Here is a 26,667-nt window from a genome sequence, read left to right as displayed (position 1 = left end):
GCTGAACCCTTTGGATCGGTCGGCTACTAGCGCCCTCGTATTCGGCACTAGAGGAAACAAAGAAAACCCGATAACGTTTCACGTAACGGGCAACGTTGGCAACGTTGGTACGGGCAACGGGGTAACAGTGCGGAAGAGCAGACGCTTGTCGGTACGGCCACCAATCTGTAAAGCTTTCGAATCCTCTTAACCTCGCTCTGCGACCTCTTCAGACCGCACGAAATAATGGCTTTCAAGTGCGCGCTGTCAAGACTACGACTCGGACTCGCCAGACCTCACATTTCTAAGCGCCTTTTTTCCCGGTCTCAAGTAAGTAGATTCCGCATAGCATTTATATTTTGTTTTCCCGGTTTAGACCCGTTTGACCTAATTGTACCACTTGCCGTGCTCCGATTTCAACGTGGTCGGTTTTCGTCCACGTACGGACATGAATTCAGATCAGTGTAGCTACATTTCAGCGGATTTTTATCCTCGAAATTTGTGACCGGCGTATAACCTTATGCACTCTTTCGTTTTCCCCGTGCGTGTGCGATATCGGTTTGCGGCAAGTCTGAAGTGATCTCTAACGTGCCTTATGGGTTTGATCCCCACAACCTGTCCGTTTCAATCTGGATGAGAATGGTGTAATCGCTACTACGTGATGCACGTTAGGAGCAGTAGTCCGGCTGTAAATAAACACACTACTTTACGTTCTTACGTGGTGATCCGTACACCCAGAGATCAGACGAAGCGGCAGCCTCATAGCTGGCTAGATGTACGGAAACATGCACTCGAACGTCGTTGTCTGCGAAATGACTCGAGATCGATGCAAAACAAAATCAGACAATTCAGTCCTAAAAAAAAAGAAAAAAAAAAAAGAAAAGGAAAACAAAGTTTTTATGGAGCATGCAGTTCTACAGAGTATATGGTTCAGTTTTCTATGTGATCCTGTAACCCCAACTGTTGTTTATGCTTCATTCCATAGAAATTAGAGCAGCATTGATCTCAAAATTCCAGTGTGACTTTTGAGCCCCATCTATCTTTGCACATGTATGTCACTATAGTAAGTTACAGGTCAAGAAGGTAGCGGCAAATGCCCCTCAAAGGGATTCATATATCCCTCCGCCACCTCCACATCCAATAGCGTCCCATCGTTTCCGTGACGCCGTGCCAACGCAGGAGAGGGTTTCGCCTTCCAGTGAATATTTGCTTTATCTTTCGACTTTGACTTAGCGTTGTGGAAGCCACGAGAGGGATATTAGAATTTTCCCCCTCCGATGGAAACAAATACGACCTTGGGGGTGTTCCCTCTTCGAGGAATACAAAGGTCGCTTTCTTAAAAAGTGGGGATCGGAAACAAGTTGACATCACTCTGTAGCCATTATCTATTCGTTGAAGCGGAACACGGGGCGTTTCCAGGGAACTATTCTTTCGACTGCAGATGGATTTTAAACGGGCACATCACGCTTATGGGAGGAGCTTCTCCTACCTTCTTGACTTGTAACCGACTATAGTGCACTTGCACGTAGCATTGTACACAAATAATGCATTGGAAATATAATGCACCGACATCAACAGATGGCCTAAATTATTATTGTGGCCGGCGGCGAAAGCTGCGACCCCAGCGGACCAATCAAGGCGTCAGAACGCACGGCTGGAGTGCACCACGAACGTGAAGAGGTGTCGCGTACGGTTCGCTTCATCGCTCCGGTTGGCTTGGGGGGCTGTAGCACTCGCTGTTTGCCAAGTTATTCTTAAATTAAGAATCAATCAGTTTTCACAAAAATTATAGTGCATCTGTGACATTCCGATAGAGTGGGATAGATCACGAGCATCCACACATAATAAAACAGTTACTGCCAAAACCTGAAAACAACTCTGGAAGTATAGAGGGAAGCATGGGTAGGTGCATCTGTTATAGCTGAGCTCATCCTTCAGTTGGCAGAAAGAGCGTTAATTCACTACAGCTGGGCAGTGTATGGAATGGAAGTTAAATGCTGCAAGACCAATTGTGTGTACCGCCGTTCATTCCTGTAATAGATGCACAAAAAGTACCGGGTTATCAGTTGCAGTGTTGCGGAGTTGGAATGATTCCGGAATCATTCCGCATTTTCGCGACCCCGGAATGGAATGGGAATGGAATGGGAATGGAATTAGATGCCTTTTGCCCGGAATGGAATGGGAATGGAATGGGCCAGGTTTTTATATTTTATTTATTTATTTATTTATTACGTTCAGCTATACCGAGCCAGTCAGGGAGTCGGTTGTTCAGAAATAAAATGAGCAGGAAACTGCGAACTCGCGTAAGGCCCTACCAGACTTATGCGCAAAAGAAAAAAATGCAATACAAAAAACAAGCGTCGAAGCAAAGAACAATAAATTTCGGGACTAAAAAAAAAAAAGAAACTTCCACTTCAAACTTAAAGCCTCATCTCAGTTGGCGTCTCAAAGAAATTTGAAAAATGTATTGTATTATCAGTATCTATATTTCTGCCCTTCCTAAAATGTATTCTTGTATTTGTATTTCCAAAGACTTTTTGCCTTTTTTTAAAATGTATTTCCGATACTTATCACGATACATTTTTATAGATATATTTGAGACTTGAGTATCAGTATCTTAGCAACTATTTTCATCTATCCCAGTATTTGTATTTCCAAATACATTTCTGAACATTTCTTCCCTACCCTGCAATGTAATGCAGCTGTCAAGTGACACTTTTTACGTTTAGGAATTAGAGGAATGGAATGGAACAATTCAGCCATTCCAGGAGTGGGAATGGGCCCAGTGTCCCCATTCCTAGGATTTGAAAGGAATGGAATTATCGAAAACTCTAATTCCCCGGAATGGAATTGGAATGGAATGGGGGTGCCCATTCCGCAACACTGATCAGTTCTACTGCACTGGTCAGATTTTCATGCTCAGAATGAAGGAAGCTATATTAAAGCAATCTGACAATGCAAAGGCGACAGGTGCTTTACCTTTTACCTGCTCATGTCACGGTGCGTTTAACAGGGTTTTGCACATGTAATTTACCTCTTACAGGCTCATTGCAAGGCGTGTTAGACAGTCTTTTGCACATATACAGTCTCTACCCATATAAAGCACCCGCTTTGATTGCATGCCTGATTCGATGGCTGGTGCGGTGCGCTGCTTGCGCTTTGAGCAATTCCAAGTCACTGTGAGAGAAGGGAATGAGCATCAAAGCCTATTCAGTTTGGTTGTGTTATTAAGTATCGCTCTTTTCGGAGCTACATGGAACTGTCCGCAATGCACGCCGCGGTCCTACCTGCCTCTGTCTTGGCCACGTGCTCTGAGTTGGCCTTATGTATTGGTGGAGGCTGTATTTCACCTTTTACTAGCTTACGGCGAGGTGTGTTTTGAGTATACGCCTGACTTTTCGCACGCTCACAATGAGATATTTGGCAGTGTCTGGCAGATATGGAGCCGGCGCCCCAGACGGATGCGGTGCAGCCTTTTGGCGGCCACCGGGTTCGTGCCACAAACACGATGGAGTTCATTGCGGAGACAGCCTACGATGGCATCCCCATGTACCGAGTCCTCAACAAAGACGGCACGCTCATCAACGAATCTGAAGACCCCAAGGTGCAGTACTCTCATAGCTGAAAGCGTAGGGACGATTTATCTTGTTGCATCTTCTATGTATAAATTCCCCCCCCCACTTCAAATTTTATATTTTTTGCAAAATTAAATTGCATTACTAAACACTTATTTTTCGCCCAAATGTAGCGCTAGAGATCTGGACCAGATGATAAAGTTCCAGCATTAACCGTTATCTTATTCAAAAGTTGTAAGTGATTTTCTTAAATTTTCATTGGAAAAATACGGCCCATTTTAGCCCGTTTTTAATGACTGGTGCCATAGAGCTCCATGTATTACAAGAGATTCATTGGCCGCCATTTTCCCATTGAAAATTTCAGAGAATTGCTTATACTTTTGAATAAGATAACGGCTGGTGCTGAAACTTTGCCACCTGCTTTGGACCTCTAGTGCTACATTTGGGTGGAGAACGAGCATTCGGTGAGGCATAGTTCATTTTTTAAATAAAATAAACCATTTTTTTTTTATTTTGTTGTTTTTTGGGACACTTTGTATTTTGAATTAAATAAGTCAGTGTTTTTCGAACCGTGAGTCGCGACCCTTAAGGGTGTTGCGGCAGGTTCAGAGGGCAGTCGCTAGGCGGCTCAGGGACATTAACAAAAGAAAATTTTGAATTTGGCTTTTCTGCATTGACGTGGACGAAAACAAAATGGACGTCACAGCTCAACGTCAAGCCAAAACTGAGAGCTGCAGTGTCTAAACTCTGCCCTCATTTCAAGACACTGCACTTTAACAATTGCAAGCTCACTCTAGTCATTACAATAACAAATATTCCTGCTGGCACAGATCTTCTTTTAATACCTTTTGACTTAACTAATTCACTCTCAAAAAAAAAAAAAATTTCAGTGTCAGTTGTGTGTATTGTTCATGCACTGAGACCGAAAAGCTTGTGGCATTGCGAATAGGGAAGGGGGGGGGGGGGGGGGTCATCTTTTAATGGGTTTTAGGTAGCGTTCTGTGTTTCCGGATAAATAAAAAAAAACGTTGGAGAAACACTCGCCGGGAAATTTTACGCCAATTCGGATTTATCTGCAGAACTCGAAAGGGGTTCAAGATCCCAACGACAAAAAAAAAAAAAAAAAGACGGTGTTTTACGAATAAATTTGATAAAAAGCACAGGGTCAGTGGTCGTGAGGAGATGCCACTTCAGTTTCTTTTGAAATCTCAAACTACACTGACAAAAAAGGAGTTCGCCTTTTAGCACGTGAAGGTTCCTTTAGGACAGTGGGTCGTGGTACCCAAACTTTACTTATTTTGTTTTTTAATGTTTAAAAAATGGGAACGCTGTGAAATCAACTCAGAGAATCGGGAATCCAACGAGAATAAATTCCCATAAACCCTTGAATTTTTTGTGAACAATAAGCTCCAAAAACCACGTCCTCCGAATTATACGGGAAATCAAACTAGGAAAACATGGAATCCTAGTCGTAGGGCGGTGGGGTTCTGGAAGCTCTGGGCACAAGTCGAAATTACTTTGCCAAACTCGAAATAAACACCTCCTGTAAAGCTTCGGAAGACATACACCTAGAAGACAACGCCTGCACATGACATCGTTGTTGGTGGTCCCTGACTCGCCCCAAGCGGCAGACGCTCTAGCTCGACGAGAGTCGTCGCATGGTTCGTGCTCGTTACAAGACGCACTGACTTCGATGCTGACGCAAGCTATACTCCGTGCCACTAGTTGCGTGCAGGACAGGTGAAGGCAATACCAGGCGAGGGGAGAAAGGGCAAGCACTAGAAAGGTTGAAGATGAGGAGTGAAACCTGCTCTCCTCTCTAACGTTCCTATCGCTCTTTCTTTCTCCCCTTGCCCCCCATTGCCCTCCTCTCCCGTCCCTCCTTCCTAGTGCTCGCCCTTTCTCTCTTTGCCTGGCGTTGCGTTCGCCTGCACTGCACAGAACTAGTGACGCAGAGTATAGGCAACGTGGGGGGGGGGGGGGGGGGGGGTGCAGCCCTTATCTCAGATGAGAACGGCAGGAAGGACTCCTCCCTAGTAGCATGCTTGGTTTCATGACGTCCTTAGGATGTCCTAACGTTCTGGCAATGTCCTACGAACGTCCACGGGACATCCCCAGAACGTTGGGACGTCCCGAGGACATTCGCAGAACCGAACGCGCCACTGGGGCTCCAGCACAGCGCTGGAGGTCAGGCATTCGAAAGAGGCTCCTCCCTGTCGCTCTCATCCCTTCGGTGACGTGTGGCTTCTGTTGTGCCTTATGATTAACTTTGGTTAGGTATACTTTGCTGTAATATTTTGCCCGGTTGTGAAATTTCATTTCCGCCAAATATACCAGAAAGGGTCACTATGGAGAGTGTGTGCTTGACATTAGGCCCCCAAAAAAGCTTTCATTAGCTGTATAGGGAAAGTGACTTGCCCAATCGCGAATGAAAACTTTTTTAATTATCGGTTTACAGTATAATTAATAGAATTGCACTCGCTGAGAAACTGAAAGGGGGCATTCATCTGCTAATTAAGTCTTTGTAAAAAAATCGCAGCTCATGTTGTCCATCAGCTCTAACCTATTTATGCAGTTTATTAAATCCTCAATAAAATCAATTACCCTGTGATTTGCAAGAATGTTTTGTTGTGAACAAGTAATTTCATCTGAGCCTCAATGTCTCTGCAAATTTATTTTTTTTTAGTTCTTTTTAAAGTTATTGTACATATGTTTCTTAGTAAAGATTGCAATTTTTCACAAAAGAAAAAAAAAGGGACATTCTTGTGAAACTTGTTTATGAACTGAAAAACTTTAAAAAATCTAAACTATCCTGACGAAAATAATCCCTGGAGAAGGGGAACCTGAGGGACAAAGGACAAACACAAATCTCCAAACACAGCTAGGTGACTGGTGAGCAACCGAAAAAGTCCGCCTGGTCCGTTTATCAAACCTAGGGCCCCTCCGTTACAGGTGGATACCCAGACCAGGCAGATTTTTTCGGTCGCTCACCAGTCACCTAGCTGTGTTTGGAGACTTGTGTTTGTCCTTTGTCCCCCAGGTTCCCTTTCTCCGGGGATTATTTTCGTCATTCTCGTCCAGCTCGCTTGCACCTTTGCATTTAATTGCATTATAATTAAATCTAAACTATCATTTGTGATCCAAGTGATAGTTAACTTGCCCATTCATATATGCAATAGTAAACTGTGAGTCAGCACTGCAATACCAATAACCGGTTTGGGCTGTATTGGGAGCATATTTTTTTCTGAATATCATTCATAGTACAATGATCACAGAAGAGTGTCAAGGAAATACTGTTCATGATGCTATATACTAAAGTTGACAACGGACACTAGTTAACACTTAACGACTATGTGACGAATAAAACGCTGTTTGAGGGAGTTTTCTTTTTAAATGCAGTCAACTCCACGTCAGATCAATGGATGGTGGTCAATTCCTTACTCCCGAGGTTATGATCTGTGAAAGATGCATTCAAGATGGCAATTGCCTGAGGAAATTTTGCAGTGTGGCACGTTTATAGGCTTGCTATGCTTGCGAGGTAATGAACTTAGTACAAAAAAGATAGCATAACGTCTGTGTTAGTTTCCGCTGCAGTGCCTTTTTCTCAAAAATTTTTTTTTTAATGAAGATTAATGACGAGTTTATGTGGAGAGCAAGTTGTCTGCTTCCTGCGCAGGAGTTGCGGTGGCGTCAGAACAACGCCGATCCGAGCTCTGATTTACTTTGATTGAAAGGATAGTGGGTAGACCTCGATGCTAGATGCTTTGAGGTCTACCCCCTATTTATTTCAATCAGCCAATAAGAGCTCGGCATTCTGACATCATCGCAACCCCTGCGCAAGAAGCGGACAAACTTGCACTCCGTATTGAGAAGTGCCACACCTGATCTCGCACGCAGCTGGACAAGGAGCTCCTACTGAAGATGTACCGCAAGATGCTGCTGATGAACAGCGTGGACCGCATCATGTACGAGTCCCAGCGGCAGGGACGCATCTCCTTCTACATGACGCACTACGGCGAGGAGGGCACTCTGCTCGGGAGCGCCGCCGCCCTCGACAGCCGCGACCTCGTCTTTGCACAGTACCGCGAGTATGGTACGTCCCACCATCTTTTTTGTTCCGCATCGGAACGGGTGCCGAGAAACCGGGCTGCAATGTTTCCGGGCATTCTCAGGGTGGACGCGTCTCCGCGTGTGGTGATGCGGTTTCTAGAAAACAAGAAAAATTCTTTGGATTCTTTTTTATATTTTGTTACTGAAAAGTCAGTGTTCATTTTTAGACATCTCAATATTTTCTCGATCCTGAGCAGATGCATCAATTCTTTTCATTTGGAACGAGATATGTGAAGTTCGTCGAGGCACAGCCATCTCGCTTTCGAACCGACATATTGAGTTTTTATGCCTCCTTCGTTTGGGTAAATTCTCAGAAATTAGTTGCCGATTTCATACCGTGGAAGTTATTCGATTCATTGTTCGAAATCTTTTGACTTTTGACGGCAGTACTTATATTGATTCTGCTTCCCGTTTGATCCCCAAAATTATGGTTTGCATCCGTCTACCATCTTTACTATTCCCAATTTAAAATTTAAAATGTGAGCTGAATAGAGTATCACTATATTTGCATCCATTATAGTCTACAGATATATTTTTCATCACGTTGGTCGGCAGCCACATTGTTCACATGTCCAATATACATACATGGGCGTACCAACCGGGGAGGGCAAGGGGGGTGCTTACCCCCCCCCCCCCCATTTCTCAGAGTGGGGGGGGGGGGGGGGGTCAAGGCATGTTTTGCCCCCCCCCCCCCCTGAAACAGCCGCCACTGGGCAGGTTGAGCACTGGCCGGCTGCGCCCAAGGGATACCAAGGGCACCGCCCCCCGGCCCTGGGTGGGGGAGGGATGGGAGGGGTCTGGTTTGCCCCCCCCACTCAAGAACAAGTTGGCATGCCACTGTATACATAGAATTTTTACAAAATAAACGAGACATTACAATTTGGAACAAGTAAAAAATATTACCGTAATATCCCGAGTCATCGCCCATCCCCGAGCCATCGCCCACCCCATTTTTTGGGCCAATATCGATTTCCGAAAAAACACCGAGTCATCGCCCACCCCTTCAAATACCCCAGCGCGGACTCTGCGATCCGCGAACACTCATCCTACCCGAATGACGCGGCCGCGGCCGCGGACCTTACAGTTGGAGGACCTCCGTTACAAAGTAAAACGAAGGAGGGAAAGACACTTCTTTTTGTTTACGCATTTCCTCCGTGAGCGACCCCAAAGTGGTCGTGTATCCGTGCGAAAAGAAAACGTGGAGATAACATAATAAGAGTTTGTTAATGTAACCGCGGAGTATTAAGTCAAAGTTTGTCTCCGCCGAAGTAAGGACACCGCGAACCCGCTCCTTCTTCCCGCCCGTCGCGACCGCGGTTGTGCAATATTTTAGGCAAAGCCAACGTGTAAATAAAGCTTTGCTGGAACGCCCTACACAGACGGTTGCAGAGCGTCCCAACCGTGCATTGATAGCTCGCCGTGCACGGACGCACGTATGTACGCACCAAAGAAAGTTGCGCAAGAGCTTGCGATTGACAAGGCGCCCGACTTGGCCCGACGCCAAAGTATTTGCCAACGCGACCGCCGGCTTTCCCGCTTTCCCAGGATTGCTCTTGGTCGCTTCTTTGGTCCGCTCGCTCACTCGTTGCTCCTGGTCGGTTTTTCTATGTAGACTTTTCTTTCTTTTTTTTTTTTTTTTTTACTAACTAGGAGAACATAGCGGTGACATTCTTTCACGGAACAAACGTTCGCGCTATAGTCAGATCGGCGGTGTTTCTAGCGCGTATGCAAGCAACGGACTTCGCTATAGTAAAATATTCTTTCGTGAGCATTCTTTTCTATAAAACAATGAAACTAAATCGAGTTTTGAGTTTTATGTATCTTGTGCATCAGCCCTAGATACGCAGAGAAAAATAGGCGGTTTTTTCCGCTTTTTTTCAAGTGTTTGTGCTCACCCACCGAGACATGGCCCACCCCACTTTTCTAATGAATTTCAGGCAGTAGGGGGGTGGGCGATGACTCGGGATATTACGGTAGATGCAAAACTAGAATGAGCGACAATTGCGATCAAATTGTGGACACCTTCCAGAGGCGGGGCAAGAACAAAAAGTGTATTTCAAAGTTTTGCCATTCAAGGTGGCACCAACCAAAGTGGTAGTTCTTTAATCAAAATCATTCAAATCATACTCAAATTTTTGAATACAATATTTACACATCTCGTGCACAGCAGGTAAGCCGTTGCACCTAAACTCTCTGGATCCTGCGAAAGTAGCGCCAAAGTCCCCATTTGGTCGCCATTTTGGTCCGTGAAATGAGCAGTTTCTGCTTGGTAAGCCAACCCAAATTTGCAGTGAGAGGTTGCTTTATAAAAACATCTCTTGTATATGGAGATTTTCTTAATCACGCACCGGCAAAACGTGCGCTCATCCTCTCACCGCCGCCACATGCGGCACATTGAAAAAATAATTTTACTGTCATTAATACGCGCAGAGAACCGTACCATTATAAGAGATCCGTGGACATAAGTCAGCTCGATAAGTTAACTGCCTACACAGTGAAGACACTGATATCGGCGAGGAACGCTTTCGGTGCGATGACACTTTGTCACAATCCTGGCGGAGCTATAGTTTGGGCGGATTTCTCCCCCAAACTAGTTGGGAGGAGAACGAACTGATGCTCCCCTAACAACCAGGTTTAGAAGGCAGAGAATGCAAGGCAGAGAATGCAAAATGACGCCGCTTTCCCTGGACCCGGCGGCTTTAGTTGTACCGTGTACCCACGCAGGTGTCTTGTTGTGGCGCGACTACACGCTGGACCAGACGATGCAGCAGTGCTTCGCGACTCACCTGGACCCGGGCAAGGGGCGGCAGATGCCCATCCACTACGGCTCCAAGGACCTCAACTTCGTCACCATCTCGTCCACCCTCGCCACCCAGATGCCGCAAGGTATATCCACCCAACTCCCTCCCCCCCTCCTCGCACTATGGCGCACCACAAAGAACGCATCTCTGTTCAGTGTGTTTACTGCCCTGTACCACCCATGCATCAAAAACAGTCTGGGAATCGCGACAAAACAATGGCGTGCCCCTTTCAAAAATTTGCGGTGCTTTTTCTTTTTCGTTGCAGCAACAAACGACGCGACACCAAACGCTTGTTTTCCACCCAGATGTAGCGCTGGCTGTCCAATCCAGATGCCAAAGTTTCAGGACTGGCCGTTGTCTTTATTTGGAAGTTATAGGTGATTTCCCAAAATTATCAATGAGAAAAAAGAGCCCGTTCTCGGTAGATCCACAGTTCGGGGGCCCCATTGGCCGGCATATTGCCACAAAAAATTTTAGAAACTCGCTGATAACTTTTTAACCAGATAACAATTAGTTCTGAAACTCCGGCTCTTGGTACGGACTGCTGGCACTACATTTGGGTGAAAAACGGGCGTTCGTCAATGCATAAACTTTACTTTTACAAAAACAAACAAAACAAAAAACACTGCAAAAATTTTTTTAGACATCTTTTTTGTCCCAAAAGTTATACGAGGGTCACGGCGCCTTGACCCCCGCCTCTTTGGCTTTCGTCGACCGGCTGTCCGCGGAACAAAGTGCGGTGGAACAGCTAGGTGCCTTCCCCGTTCACTTCCGTCGCCATGCCGTCACCGGGATCGCGCCGAGCAACGGCGCGTCGCTTTTCTGCCGTCGTCGGGCAGAAACCGAGGGACCATGCTCAAGGCCGCGGCACTACACGCGCCGGGGGAAGTTGCGTTCCACGCACCGCGCTCGTGCTTCTCACTGTGCGTGGAACGCAACGCAATGTGAAGACCCGCATGGTTGTTTTTGGGCCCATAAAACAAACAATATCATCATTATATTATTATTATTCTACTAAAACGTAAAAGCGCCCATTTGGCCAATCACGGCTTGCCGCAGCGACACTCTTGCCCCGTAATTCAAGGATTTCTCGTGTCTGGAAAAAAATAGCATCCCTTCCCCACCCTGCCCTTGCCCCAAAATAAAAGTTTTGCCCCCCCCCCGCCCTCCTTAAAAAAAGTTCTGCGGACGACAATGACTGGTTCCATCTGTCGGCTAGCTCCGGAGCACTTCCAATCTCCGTACATATTTTCATAATTTCTAACGCGTAATGTTTTCACCGCGGACTCTAAATAATTTTAACAATGCTGCAGGTGACCGTCTCTCGTAATACAGCGCAATCAACTCGTAACAATAACGAGAAATCCTAAAATTTCAGTCTTGTAACCGATTATTGTTGTATCATCTATAGCGTATTGTCGAAAAGTTTGCGAGCCCGTAATAAAAGAATTATGCACGAAAAAAAAAGGGAAATATGTAGAAACCGCGCGTGTTCCACAGCCACCCAGCAGATGGGGTTAGTGTATTCTCTCGTCGTAAGAGATCACGAGACTGCACACGACACACTCGGTTGGAATTGGACGCGAGTGCGCAAAACAGCCCTCTGACCACGGTGTAAGATAAGTGCAGGGGAGGACACACAGCATGACAAACACTGGGAAGCGATCGTCCGGATAAAGTCCTCTCAGCGCGTGCCCGAGTGGCCTCGGCCGACGGCGTGACTGAGAAATAAAAAAACGAAACAAAAAAAGCGTCTCATTCCCGGGTGCACATTCTTTCCGCTCGGAGCGTCCGCTCTGACCTTGATGAACACTGGCTTGAATGCCGTGGCAGAGATCTCTCCACTTCAATGCATTCGTAAAACTGCTATTACCGCCGTCGAGGCAAGAAACTAGGGTCGACGACGAAGCAGCGTCTAAATGGCATGCGTAGCGCAAGTGCCGAGCTCTACGCCCCTTGGCACGCCCAGAAAATGACCTTTGAAACAAGCGTGTCTTCCATAAACAACCATGGGAAACCGAGCCCGCGACAGGCTGCCATTAGCCGCACCCTTGTATCTTACCCCATGCTTCTTACGCAAACGTGCAAACTAGACTTTAATGACGCTGAAACGCCAATTTGATTGCAGCGGTGGGCAGCGCATACGCCTTCAAGATGACGCAGAGTCCCCGGTGCGTCGCCTGCTACTTTGGGGACGGCGCGTCCAGTGAAGGCGACGCTCACGGCGCCCTTAACTTTGCCGGCGCCCTCGAGTGCCCCATCATCTTCATCTGGTGGGCACCACATTTCAGTCACTACCTTGCCGCACGCCTCTCCGCATGCAGCGTCATCCTACGATTGTTGTTGCCGCCAGTCGGCCATTATACAGGGTGAAACAAGGAGACGGCAGGCTCTTTAAATCGACCGAAAAATTTGGTTTCTTAACCTATCGCGGTACGACTTTGTGCAGCGTTGCCCACAGATGGTGCACTTTTTTTGTAAAATTTGCGAAGAGCGAACTTGCCTGAGGAAAAAGTAAAGAAAGAAAAAGGCGCTTAGCTCCTATGGAAACGCAGCGACGCCACCGGTCTGCAAACAACACGGCGTCGTTTCGCATGGGAGACAAGAGATGGCGCAAGCGGTCGCGATGCCAACTGCCGCCAACGAACGAGCAGACGACGCCGAGAGCCGGCCCTTTTGCAGACAAGGAACTGCAGTTCCTTGCTGTTACCGCGCTTGTCTTTTTTGTTTCTGCGACTGTCACCGCCTGCGGAACGTGTGCCGCTTTTGAGTCAAAAAGATTGTCTGCTAAAAAGGCCTGCTCTCGGCGCCGTATGCTCGTTCGTTGGCGGCGTTTGTTGCGCCATCTCTTGTCTCCCGTGCGAAACGGCGCCGTGTTGTTTGCAGACCGGTGGCGTCGCTGCGTTTCCATAGGAGCTAAGCCTTTTTCTTTCTTTACTTCTTCCTCAGGTAAGTTCGCTCTTCGCAAATTTTACAAAAAAAAGCACCATCTTTGGGCAACGCTGCAGAAAGTCGTAGCGCGATAGGTTAAGAAACCGAATTTTCCGGTCGATTTAAAGAGCCTGGCGTCTCCTTGTTTCACCCTGTACACTGTCCGCCTCGGGTGGCTCCAACGCATGGTGCTGTCATCAGACAGAGACGTGCAACTGAGATTTCGATCGCATGTTGAAAGATCCCCAAGGTGTCGGAACCAATTCTCTCAGGCCCTCGCTGGAGCATGAAGGACGTGCTTTGTTTGTTTGGTGCGTAATACCTCAAAATTTTATTAGCTATAAGTAGGGTTTCATGTTTTCGGTAACTACCGACAAACCCCAAAAGACAGCCCCCAAGCCGGTTTCAACAAAATCGGGGAAATATTAAGGGAGGAAAGAAAACAACAATGGGAGGATGTTTTTTTGTTTACAACTTTATCTTGTGCTGTTCCAGAATACAGTCCCCACAAACCATCCCTGAGGCTTTTGCTTGCTTCAGGACTGCTCGTCTTGTTTCATTTATTCTTTTCATTGATATGAGGAAGGTTTCCGAGTATTTGGGTGACATGTCCGTTTTCTGGGGGTTAGGGAAGCTTGTGCCCTATATTTCTTTATTGTGAGCCCCGATATTTGCCTAACTTTCGTCCGACGGCAAAAAATTTGTACTGTGAAATGCCAAATCGGTATAAAAATAAAACCCAATGAAATACTGCCAAACACGGAAAGCCTAGCTACTAGAAGGTCGTGTGACATGGTGGCAACTAATTACGACAGTGAAAGTACAGGTGCCACGTCGTAATTGGTCTCTTTGCCTTGGGGAGACATCAGAAATGTGCATTGGTCTATATAGACCTCTGTGGTATTTTACTCTTTTTAGCTCGTTAGTATAGTCCGGTCAATTATGGTGGTTAACTTAAAATTTGCGGAATTCCCAAGTATGGGCAATGTTAATAGTGGGCGCATCTGCGGTATTTTACGGTAATAAACAACACGAGCGGGATAACAATGAGTGCCATGCGCTTGTGCCTGATACGCAATCTCTCTGACCCAATTTGTCCACAGCAGAAACAATGGATACGCCATCTCTACACCGACCCAGGAGCAATACAAGGGAGATGGAATAGGTACAAACATTTCCCCTTCATATTTTTGTTTTTATGCATTACCATATTGGGGGCTACGAGCGCACTATTGTAACGTATTTGCACTTTTTGCAGCTTCTTCTTTTTTTAATTTGTATTGTTTATCTTTTGCACAAGTGAGAGAAAATTCATCACTCTCCCCCGAAATGCTGCAACTCCGCCGCCAAATCGCAAAGGGAAAAATTTTTTTTTTCCCGATCCGCAGCTACATGTAGCAGTTGTGGGAACCACGGTGGGACGTCTTAGGGATTGCACGGAAGTCAACAAAAATACCAGTCCCCCTCCTTTTCTAAACTCACCGTCAGCCCCATGGTGAACCGTCTTTTGTCTCGACCGCTTGCCGCGACCTTTGGCGATGCCAATCCTTGCAAAGTCTGCAGTCGCGAAGGGAGCGCTTGGGGGCCCTGAAGTCATTCGAAAGACTTTGCGAGAGTTGAGGGGTACTCTGACCTTAGATTTGTTTAGTTTTTTATTTATAAAATCTAGCGTGCACAAGAAGAAATGGTTTTCTGCTGTTTGTTCTTTAGTTGACGCAGACTAATTTCTGCAGTTAAAGACCAGCTCTGGTTCATTTTCAAATAGTAAGAAAACAATGCAGTTCTCTCTCTAGTCAGTTTCAGGTTAAGAAAAGTTTTCGAGGGAAAAAAAGGCAGAGGAGGAAGAAGTAGACAGAATGCTAGAGAGAGAAGAGGATGTTCCCTCCTCTCCTCTCCGGCATTGCGTCTGCTTCCCCCTCCCCAGCCTTCCTTTCCTTCGCCAACTTTTCTTAACCTGTAACTGACTATAGTATTGCCTAAAAAGACCACATGCCAAATATTTCGATCCAACTCCGCCTCAAAGTTGATGAAACTGGCAAACAAAGCTTGAGGTGAACGAAATTACCAGAATCTGCCAATCGTAGCGGGCGAGGGACGGCTTAGCCAACGTCGCAATCAGTACAACCGTGTCGGCGCAGCTGGTCACCCTTCGCTATCATAATCATGCTCGGGGTTTTGAGAGAGATTTGTTTGCTTGGCGGCGCTAGCAGCGCACTCAACGTTGACCATGTCATTCGCGGAACGCGCATGCACTTGTGTGCTCCTGTGCGAGCATGCGTCATCGCCAGCAGCATTCATCTCGTGTGAGTGCCAGTTTGCAACGTTGCAAATGTCGTAGTTCTACAAACTTGTCGCTATATATTTATGTCTGGTTGAATGAACTTCACTTTCTACTAATGTTTTAAAAAACGAAGTCTTTGGGCAAGCTTGCCTTTTCTGCACTAAAACACGAGCTGCGGCCGCGTTAGTTTATAGAAAACTGCCGATCGTAGCAGACGACACTCGCACCCTTGCGCCGAGCTGCGTCCGGCCGCCTGGTATGTGACGTCACGATTTGTACCACGTGGTTAGACCATGTAGAGGATGACTTGGGAGCAACGTTGCCTGCTGCTGCTAAGGTTTCAGTTTGTGGTGAGCTTTAAATGAAGATTGCACAATGAATACATATTAGGTAGATTTTGTAGAAAAACAATGATATAGAACTGTTTATTATTACCTGAGGATAAATAATCAATCATCAAGGTCCAAAAATTGTTACACCGCCCCTTTAAAGATTTTGTTGCGACAATCGTTTTGAACCGTTTATCTTGTTTCATGCGTGACCGTCAGTTGCCCGCGGCCCTTCGTATGGCCTCGTCTCGATCCGGGTGGATGGCCAAGACCCCCTGGCAGTGTACAAGGTGGTCAAGGAAGCCCGCCGCATCGTCATGGAGCAACAGAAGCCGGTCCTAATCGAGGCAATGACCTACAGGTGCGTATCAGAGAGCGTCATCCGGAGGCTCGCAGTCATCAGAAACTGACTGCGATGTCATCTCACTGCGATGTCATTTCTGACTGCGATGTCATCAGACATCGCAGTCAGAAATCGAGGGAGCTCTGTTAGTGTGTATAGACCGACACGCGGAGCGGCTCTGTTTACCAACATGGCCGCGCATGCGCGGAAGCTGTGTGGACAAAAGCGGTCCGGCTCTTCGTGTTTTCGCCATTGCGTTGTGTGACGTGCGCTCGTTGACGTTGTAGGGTTGCTTGTAGCTTTATTTGTGCGTCGTATTTCCTGACAATGTATGTTGTATGTTATGCCCGAGTATTTGAGCTCGCTACCCGAGCCTGAACGGCAGCGGTATCGAGACAAACTGTGTGAGGACGGCGTTGTCTTCGAGGATCCGAAGCCGCAAACAAGGCCTGCTGGACGTCCGACGTGAAGCTGCTGCTACCGAAGACGACAGCTCACGTTGTCGTTTATTTAGTTTTTCTCACCAAGCCAGTTCACGGCCAACACGGTGCAGTCGTACAAGTCTCTCGAGGCTGACGATTGCTTCGAATTGGTGTTTGCACTGCCGGCGGGATCAGCAGGCTGTGGGTCTGTGAAGTGTATTTATTAATTGATTAAATACACAAAGCGTCTTCAAGTTAAGGTATAATATTTTTTCTACCCTCATGACCACAAGGCATGACAAGCAGTAACACTTTGTCCATCACCGGCCAAGCGCTTGGCGGTGGCTCGCTACCAACGTTGGCGGCAACGCGTTACAAGTAACGCCGTTGCCAGTAACACGTTACTTTTTTTTTTGTAACGTAATGACGTACTCGTTACTTTTTCGACACAGTAACGGATAACATACTTAGTTACTATTTCAAGTAAAACGTTACTCGTTACTACTTCTCAAATCTTAAAGAAATTACACTTCAATTTTTTTACGTGTTTTTGGCGTCAAGCCATGTGAATTTCTGTGTTTTCTGCATTTTTCTTTGTGTTTTTCTCGTATTTAGGTGAAACCGTAGAAAGATATAAAGTCATTATGTTCAGTTTCTGCATGAACATAATGTTTCTTGATGTATGAGCTTATGCCTACCTGTACCGTCAAAACAGTAAAACATGTAAAATCATAATATAAAAAGTAACGCAGAAGTAACGTGCGTTAATTTTTATCGGTAGCGATAACGTGTTCCTTTTATTTTTAGGTAACGTAGCTCGGTAACGCGTGCCTTTTATTTGCAAGTAACGAGTAACGCATTTCGTTACTTCTTTTCGGTAAAGCCTACAACACTGCCGTCCAGTCGCCGATCCCCTTCTGCTTGGTAGTACGGGCGTAGCGAGCCTCCGACGAGCGCTTGGCCGGTGCTTTGTGCGCGAACACCGTGGGAACAAAATCAGAGTGGTCTCGATCAGACGACAGTTTCCCTGCACACACATAGCAAGCCTCGGGACGGAGATTGAAATGGAAGCTGCACTTGCCTTCAAGAAAGTGCTTGCCGCACGAACGGTCGTCCGCGCGAGGCGACCATTATTTTCGATCCACGGATATTATCCACCTTCTGTGCCTTTCAGAGTATGCCGGGAACATGTGGAAACTCACTCCGCTACTATTTCTGTACATTTCGGTGCAATTAACGGCAACACAGCTTCGCGGCATGCTGAAATGTTATGACGCCCATGCAAAACACGCGTCCTTTTGCCCACACCCCCCGGCTCCGGCGCAATCGCAGCGCCGCCACAGCTCCGTGACATCAATCCCGCGTGTCGGTCTATAAGTGACATTGAACCCGTCGACATCGCACACTAGAAATCACGTATAAAGAAGTGTGAAAAACAAGGACACAATAGAGAACAGGCATAACAGACGGGCACTTTTTTTTTTACTCTATGAATTGCTACCAACTAGCCCACAGTTGAAGCGTTCTGCACATTGGGAAGTTCAGAGCATGCAAAGGCTGAACTTTGTCGCTTTGACAGAGTCAGTGTTTGACGGCGACCAATGACGAACCTGAGGGAGTGTGGGAGTTAGGAGGTCCAAGGTAGGTTCGGCAGTATGCTCCGTTCAACGTTAAGCTGAGACTAGAAGCTTCGCCATCAGCACGAGCTTGCTGGCTTCCGCAGTGCCTTGGTTGCACGTGCCTGCACATTCACACTTTGGGTTAGCAAGGGCAGAAAGCTCGCATTGCAGGCGGAGCTAAGGGTGAATGGAGTATACTGTTGTGCGAATATTTGGAATTTAGGATAGTACTTTCGAATAATATACTATTCGATATTCGCTTCGAGTTGAACTACGATACATATTCATATTTTGCAAAGTGTTGATCGCCACGGGTGAGCCTTGTCGAGCGCGGGTCCACCGCGGAAGTGAGCTCTGCATGCGTTACTTCTCTTCAGAGCACCGGGGCTCGGTAAGAAGCACACTCAACGAAGTAACCCACCGCGATCAACACTTCAAAAAGGCTTGAATATCGGGATCGCGTGCTTGCGAGAAAAGCATGCTTTTAAAGCAGGATGGGGCATGCGTGCGTGCACCTGGTGAAATTTTTGAAATGATAATGTGACCGTTATGCATGAGTGTACGTTAGGTAGAGATACCTCGACAAACCGAGTTTATCATTTGTGATCCTTTTTTTTTTGTTTTTTCGGATTTGAGATTGAAGAAAAAATATTTGAATATAGCAAGATTTGGAAATCCAGCAAATAAGCTATAGCTGGGCATCCCTTTAGGCTTCTTTTTATGCCAAATCCGTTGTTTACTGACCATCCCAAGGCATTCCCAGTTGAAAATTCCCATTAGATTCCAACTGGAAAATTTTTTCCAATTGGTAAGACCTATTGGCCAGTGTGCTTCCAGTTGGAACCCACTAAAACCAATTGGTTCCAATTAAAACCAGTTAGAATTCCAATTGGATCTAATGAAAATTTTCAGCTGGGTTGAACTTTCAGAGTTCTAGGTCTATAAATATAGTTGATTAGAATTAGCTTATGCTGAATGGACAAGTGGAAGCTTGGGAACAATGTTGACGAGTTTAGCTGGGTTTTCGTTTAAGCGTAGTACAACAGTAGTGAAAGGCTCGGAGAGACTATTCGCGACTCCAGCAAAACTGACGCCACCAAGTGGGAAAATCGGGAACCAGCTGGAACAGGTCGCTTTGCGCCTCTCCGCGTGTCTGGCGGCTTTTGCGGACATGTGTTGTCGGTGCGGCGGCAAACAATGTAATTTGACAAAGGTCCAAATATTTTTTAAGTTTGCCTGAGTGTTCATTAGTGTGGTGAAGCCTCAGTAGATTGTTTCCTTCCATCACGTGTTTGAAAGCCCGTTTACTGCACAACACACGGTCGCATGCTTTCGATTTCTTGGATGGGGAGAAACCACGGAAAAACGTTTTGATTTCTTGTCCGTCTCGAATCACATTCAAAGTTATGACTATGGCAACTGATAAGTGGTTTCTTTTAAAGGATATAGAACAGTTGATTGAAGATGACAGACGAGGTGCTTCACTGGTGGTAACACCAGTGTTGCAGTCAAGTGAATGGGAAGGCTCGATATCTGCTTTTCTTGAGTTTTATTGTGTTTGACTAGCTTCAAGATTGAGCCACCCACACCGGTCGGTATGTTGGCTATTCATCGTGGCTGCTTTTCGCCGAAAAGGCCTCTGGACCTCATAGAAGGAGTTGGGCTGATTTTGCAATCACTTGAGTTCGGAAAACCTGCTCACTGTGTGCTGCCGGCTAGAACCATTTGGCTGAGTTTAGGTAGTATATATCTCTCTCCGTCAAATATACTTCTATTCAGTAGTTCACCTAATAGCTTGTCAACTAAGCTCATATTTCAACCCGAAGAATATACTAATATCGCTTTAGTGGGAGCATAGTACATAATATAATACGTAACCCGCATATTCGTCAAAATGACTTCTCGATTGCTACTGAAACCTGTATTGAAAAGACGACTGGAGCTGTTTCTTAAACGCGGATGCGCACAAAAGCTAGATTTCGCGGACGGATGAGTCGCATGGTCAAGGCAAGCGAGTTCGCTGAAAATTACTCTCGGTAGAACAATTCTGCAGTCATAGCCGCTTTCCTTAGCTGATCAAAACTGATTAGAGTCTAATACCGTCTCTCCGGAGCCCATACTTTCGGTTTCGAACAAAGTCTCCGAAACAAAAGTTTGACATGAAAAGAACAAAAAAACACCGGGAAAACGAAACTATAGACCTTTGTCCGGAAGTGCTCTTTTTAGCCTCGACCGCAAGGAGCAAAAGCGAACAATAATCTCGAACCCAGACGCTCACGGGGAGGGGGGGCTGCGTCGGCCTGCGCCGCCGCTTCCCGTTGAAGGCTTCTTCGCTGGTGTGCCGACTGCCATTTCGCCGGCATCGGTCCTGTTTACCGCGGTATGTGAGTATAGTGCCCGTAATGTGAGAGCCGTGTGTCCATACGCCACTTTGCCGCTGTTGGTTTCCATCTAGCCGAGCCAGAAAACATCTCGCGACGAGTTGACCGCGCCGCGAGTGACGAAGAAGAAGCAAACATGGCGACGGTTTGTGCGATTGCTTTGGTGGCTCCGGTGTTGAGTGTCTTCAACGTCCTCGTGAGAAGGTTCCCCTGCCCTTCGAAGTTATTGCAAGCACCACGAAAGATGTGGAATCATCGTCTCAACTACAAATAAGCAGGCCTTCATGAGCAACAACGGTGCCGAGCAGGCGCTCGGCACAGTTGCGTCAGGCTCACGCAGCCAGCGGCACGGTTGTGTTGGTTGTGTCGTCAGATGTTCAACAACGCCGAGGTATTTTCATTTATCATTGGGAAAGGCTTCAAGAGTGGGAAATTAATCTATTTCGCGGATTGTTAACGCCGAGGCGAGTGCCCTCCGTTGCAGTGCCGTCGTTGCGCAAAGTGCGGAGAAAACCGGGTGGCGATGGCGGCGGTGCTCTTTGATCTTGCGCCGTCGGGTTCATGAAGTCCGGAGTAAACGTACGTACGTGCGTCTGCTGGATCGGTGTTTTGGACTTCCTCAAAACTCTTTCTCACGCGCATTTTTCTTGTGAAGCTTAGTAGCTCATTACACCTCATCGTCGACTGCGCTCATTTGACTACGACGGACGAGCCTGCGTGATGTGAATTTCACTGCCTAAGATCCTTGGTGTGCTGTAACGAGGGCTAATAAAATATCACCGCGAACTTCTGAATTAACGAGTCGAAGTTTCGTGATAACTGATCGCCTGTCACAATATTAATCAGTAGCGTTCCTAGACTCCGCCCCCACAGGCACCGTGCTTCGTGTCCCGATAGTAAGTGTTTCCTGGTACCTCGTAGAATTCCAGCTCCCACTTCAAGTAAGTACCATCCTTTATAACTGGCAATTAATAGTTTCGAACCCAGACGCTCGCAGTGTGTGTGTGGGGGGGACGCGTGTTAACATACTCGGAGACCTCGTTTACGCCGCTTCACAGCGGCAGACAAGGCGCCACATTACAAAAGGAAGCTAATCCGAGCTGTCTATGTAACTAGACGCATTCGCTAGTCATTCGATGAAACGTCGTGGTCTCGTTTTCATTCGCCATAACGGCGTTCGATCGAGTGAACGCCTCCCACTTATTTCGGCTCGGGAGAGCCGCGCTGCCGCAGAAAGGCAAGCAGATCGCGAAAATCGGTCTCAAACTTGCCACGAATGTAATGTCGTATACAAGAAGCCAACAATCAAGCATTTGAAAGCTACAAGAAACCGGTAGCGAAATATTTACTACGCAATGAACCCGGACTGAAACGCGGATGTCAAGGGTCAGCAGACACCGTGAACATTTAAGAACAGAAAGGTTTTCTCTTGTTTTCTTGATCGAGATGGGTTCTCGAATGTTCACGACATCTTATCTGTTGAAGAACGGGTCGCGGAGGCTTCTGGTGAAGAGATCGTTCACGATGTGCGGGTGCATTCGGACAGCCTGCCGCATCCAGCTCCCCAAAGCAACGCCGCCAACGCAGCCCCCCCCCTCCTGCCTGCCAGTTCTCTCCGCGTGGTGGCGCGAGCGTAGATAAACATGGCGGCGCCCTGGAATTGGCGCGGACACTGGTCTATGCTCTGCAAGTTTATGTGCACTGGCTACGCTTAACCGTCGCAGTTCAAATACCTATGAAATAGGGCATTGAACAAGAGAAAATCTATTAAATTGAATGCGCCACCCATTCAGACGGCCGTGCCGAGGCGACGCGACCTGTTTCCAGCCGCCAAGTTTGTTTGGTGGTGGTGCCCCCTGTTGATCGCTGGAGTCGCGAATTCGACATTTGATTAAAAAATATTTGGCCAAAACCACCATTCGCTCTGACTTTGCTTCGAATTCAAAATCCATCATTCGCACGCAATTACTCGGCAGGTTAGAAACTTTAAAAGATGCCGAAAACTAATTTCATTATTCCTGCAGGCTGGTGTCACACATTTGTATTCGAGTGTGACTGAGCCCGTCATGCACGCTTGTGACTGCTTGCGACTGAAGATTTGGCAGTATTTATGAGATCCGATTGGCTGTCGACGATTAGCCGTTGTTGATTGGCCGTGGACGGTACCAACGTCGCCCCGCAGGATTGGCCACCACAGCACGTCGGACGACAGCACGGCGTACCGGTCGGTGGACGAGGTGAGGCACTGGGACGAACAGGGCCACCCCCTCACCCGGATGCGCCGCTACCTCATGGATCGGGGCCTCTGGTCCGAGGAGGAGGAGAAGGCCGCAAAGGCCCAGTTCCAGAAGGAGGTGAGCGTCCCCAAACACCTTATTTGGGGAGAACACACTCTACCGCAATGTCCCGAGAGATGGCCCACCCCCAAAAGATGGCCCACCCCTATCTTTGGCACGTTTTGCTATTTGTTCTCGTGGGCCGCACCGCAAGACGGCCCACGTCTAGTAACTGCAGGGCGTTGGCTGACGGTGACATCAGCAGAAACACTGTTCCTTAGCCGCGGCAGGAGATAACCGAACGTTGCTTACTGGAAAGGACGGTCGTCTTTGGTTCATTGCCCCTTCCTGCGATCACAAGTTTCGAGGGTCGCGAAACCTAAAACTAGCATTTTTCAAACTTTTTGTTACGGCACACCGAAAGTTGGCTTACCCATTATTTTCATCCTATTTGCTATCGATTTTAGGTGGGCTATCTCTCAAGATATTATGTAACTTTGCTCATATGTGTTAGACAATGCACCCACTGAAGTTGAAAATTCAGTTCTCACGGCCTTGCCACCTAGGACGTGTTGGCCGAGGCCATTTTTCGTGGGGTGAGGTGTATTCCCTTAGAATAGTATTTCACCTTCCTCCGAGCAACTCCCCTTCCCCCCATCCCAGCGAGCCAGTCGCAGCAAGCCCCTTTGCACTTCACTCTTGCAGGTCCTCCAGAGTCTGACGGCGGCAGAGAAGCTCCCCAAGCCCCCAGTCCAGGAGCTGTTCAGGGATGTCTACAAGGACATGCTGCCGCACCTGCAGGAGCAGATGGACGGCGTCCTGGACCACCTCAAGACGTACGGGGAGCATTACCCGCTTGACCAGTTCCTCAAGGAGGAGGACAGATAGGCACAAGACGCTCGTCCCGCCCGCCACAGAGTCGCACCGGGCCAACGTTTGGCCGACACCTCTCGCAGACGCGCTTAAGACACCTCGCTGATGGGGCGGTCTCGCCGAGGCGACGCCGTTGGTGCCTGCAATGCGTCTCCGTCCAGTGCGTTTACGGCGTCCGCAAATGTGATCCCTCGATTCTCGCCTACTTTCCTTGTCGTTAATTCACGGAAGCTGCGGCAGCCAGGAATCGGGACGCTCGCGTTCGCTCATACTTTTTCCTCAAACCGTTGACCACTAGGATTGCGACGTCGAACGACGTGGCACGTCGTGACGTCATTTGTTGCCACTTTGGGACTGTTTTCGATGCATGTGTGGAGTGGGATGCCAAACACGCCAGTCGAAGGCGCATTGCAGGCACCGTGGCGACACTGAGGCATATCGGAAATGTTGGTCGATCGTCGTGCCCCCCCACGCGGGCATAGCTCAATGTTTGGCAACTCCGTTCGGATATAGATTCGGATTTGTCGGCGACCGCACTCGAATAATGACCTGGATTGTTCTTGCACGTTCTGACCTAGTTTTTACAATGGGCAATCGAACGTCTGTTTGTAAAAAGTGCTGCTAAGGTGTCTCCTGCAGGTTCGTTTCCTCGTGTCGGTAGGGAAAAACGTGGCCAAAAGGCCTCGTTGGGCAACATAACATTGATTTGTTTTTCAGTAAGCAGTAACACATCCTTAAATGCAGAATGCAAGTTTGTCTGCTTCTTGCGCAGGGGTTGCAATGATGTGAGAACGCCGAGCTCTTATTGGCTGATTGAAAAAAAAATAGGCGGTAGACCTCGAGGCATCTAGCATTGAGGTCTACACACTATCCTTTTAATCAAAGCCATTCATAGCTCAGTGTCGTTCTGACGTCAGCGCAGCTCCTTCGAAAGAAGCAGACGACTTGCTCTCCACATTGTAGAAATCAATCCAAGGTCGAGGCTCGGCGCAAGGTTTGAGTGGGTGGCATAGCGAGACATTTTTTGCGTGTCTGCAAACAGTGCCGAACTGTTGGTCATGTGCGACTGGGATCCTGCAAAGCAGACGAAAAGCACAGCGACGGGAAAGATACGCCTTTGGCGGGAGTTGGGAAAACACAAGTTGTGATAGACTGCATTTTAGAGAGTGTTATATAATTATTCCAGCATAAGCTTGCACGTCTTTGGTTGGTTGTTTTTTTTTCTTGTTATTAGAAGTGCAGAAAATCGGACAGAAATTTTGCTCTGGCAATCATTGACGACCAAAATGTCTAAATGAAGTTGAAGTGCCATTATTTTGTTTGTTTCCCTCCAATTTTGTGTATCGTCCAAGGTTTTCTGCATCTTGAAGTCGCCGTATAGCTTTGTGTACTATTTTGTGCCACTTTATAGGTTTATTTTAAAATGGAGTGACAGGGAATACTGTATGTGTTCACAACCCCCGTATGTCAACAATTCGCCGCTCTCTTTTTGACCCGTGCTCCTCAAGTCATAGAGCACTGAAAAGAGCGTCCGTATTGTTTCGTCGAAATGCATTTCGGGGAAATAGGTTTTGTGAACAACATTTTATCAACACGCACTTCACGGACATCATTTTGTCGGCACTGTGGCGTTTCGTGGAAATTCATTTTGTGGGCAGATGCTCTTGTAACAATCGCCAACAACACTAATTTTAATGTGAAAACATTAACTGGTTCCATGGAGCGGAGCCGGCGGCATCTGTAACTGCGAAACAACGCGAAAGAAATGCCCATTCTCCCATTGGCTGAGCGAAACAGCTCCCAGATAGCCACTGGCAGCCGCTTCACGAGAACGCGCACTCAGTCGCTGCTCTCGTGTTGGCCGTTTCGGGGGGGGGGGGGCTGTTGCTGCTGCTCTTTCTCCTCTCAGCGCCAAGGAACATGGTGGCGCCTGAGGCGTCTATATCGTCGGCGGCCGCAACTTGGGCACTAGCGAAACGCGGCCGTCCACGCCAGCACACCGCAGACGAACTAGGGGAGCGGAAGAACGACATCCATGCTTTCACATTCACAACTCATAAGAAGTGCTTAGGTGTCCCGGAACTTTTTTTGCCAAGTGGATTGGATTTGATTACTTGCAACAGACTTTTGGGCCTTAACCTGCACCAAGCCTTGTCGGAACTGCCAAGAGTTCGACAAGTTAGGCTACCATCTGGATTCCGGCGACTGAGGTGATGGGCATGGACTTCGACGAAATGTCACAAGATTTGCTGATGAAACGAAAGCTGGAGCCTTAGAAAACGAACTGTCAATGAAACGTCACAGTGTCAATGAAACGATCTTGACAAACTTGTTGACACTGTTGAAAAGGACTCTGAACCTTCCCAAATGCTTTGCTAAAACACTGCTTATTCTTTTTTTTTAGTAAGTTTTCACAAAACTTTTTTGAGCTTTAGCCTTGTTTGCTTCTTTACACACTACATGCCCAAGTCCCTACGTGGTAGTGTTTTGATTGTTTATTTGCACAGGATATGAGGCTAAGTTTTATTTGACGATGTGTCCAACATGAACGTTGTTCAACGTTGCATTTGCGCCGGGTATTTGTCTATGTTTTCGTTTGTGATTACATTCGTTTAGAAAAAAGATAAGTTGATAATATATGACACCGGTGGACGGCAATAATTATGTTGTGCTATCGTGTGTAAAATAATAATAATAATAAAATGATTTGTGCATTTCTTCTTGTTGCCGCCTGTGTCGCCTAAACC

General features: G+C 47.2%; 1 protein-coding gene across 1 annotated transcript; it reads left to right on the top strand.

The window, feature by feature from the left end:
- The first annotated feature begins 87 nt into the window (after positions 1–87).
- Positions 88–26,639, top strand: LOC8054025 (2-oxoisovalerate dehydrogenase subunit alpha, mitochondrial). Its single transcript, XM_029989848.4, has 9 exons — positions 88–309; positions 3,407–3,583; positions 7,452–7,647; positions 10,389–10,550; positions 12,594–12,738; positions 14,500–14,561; positions 16,226–16,367; positions 22,954–23,125; positions 23,753–26,639. The coding sequence occupies exons 1-9, from the start codon at positions 226–228 to the stop codon at positions 23,933–23,935; spliced, it is 1,323 nt and encodes a 440-aa protein (XP_029845708.3). The 5' UTR covers positions 88–225; the 3' UTR covers positions 23,936–26,639.
- Positions 26,640–26,667: the final 28 nt, after the last annotated feature.

This window comes from Ixodes scapularis, unplaced genomic scaffold (assembly GCF_016920785.2).
Source record: "Ixodes scapularis isolate PalLabHiFi unplaced genomic scaffold, ASM1692078v2 PGA_scaffold10__122_contigs__length_95168666, whole genome shotgun sequence".
NCBI lineage: Eukaryota > Metazoa > Arthropoda > Arachnida > Ixodida > Ixodidae > Ixodes > Ixodes scapularis.
This window is presented reverse-complemented; position numbering and strand designations above follow the sequence as displayed.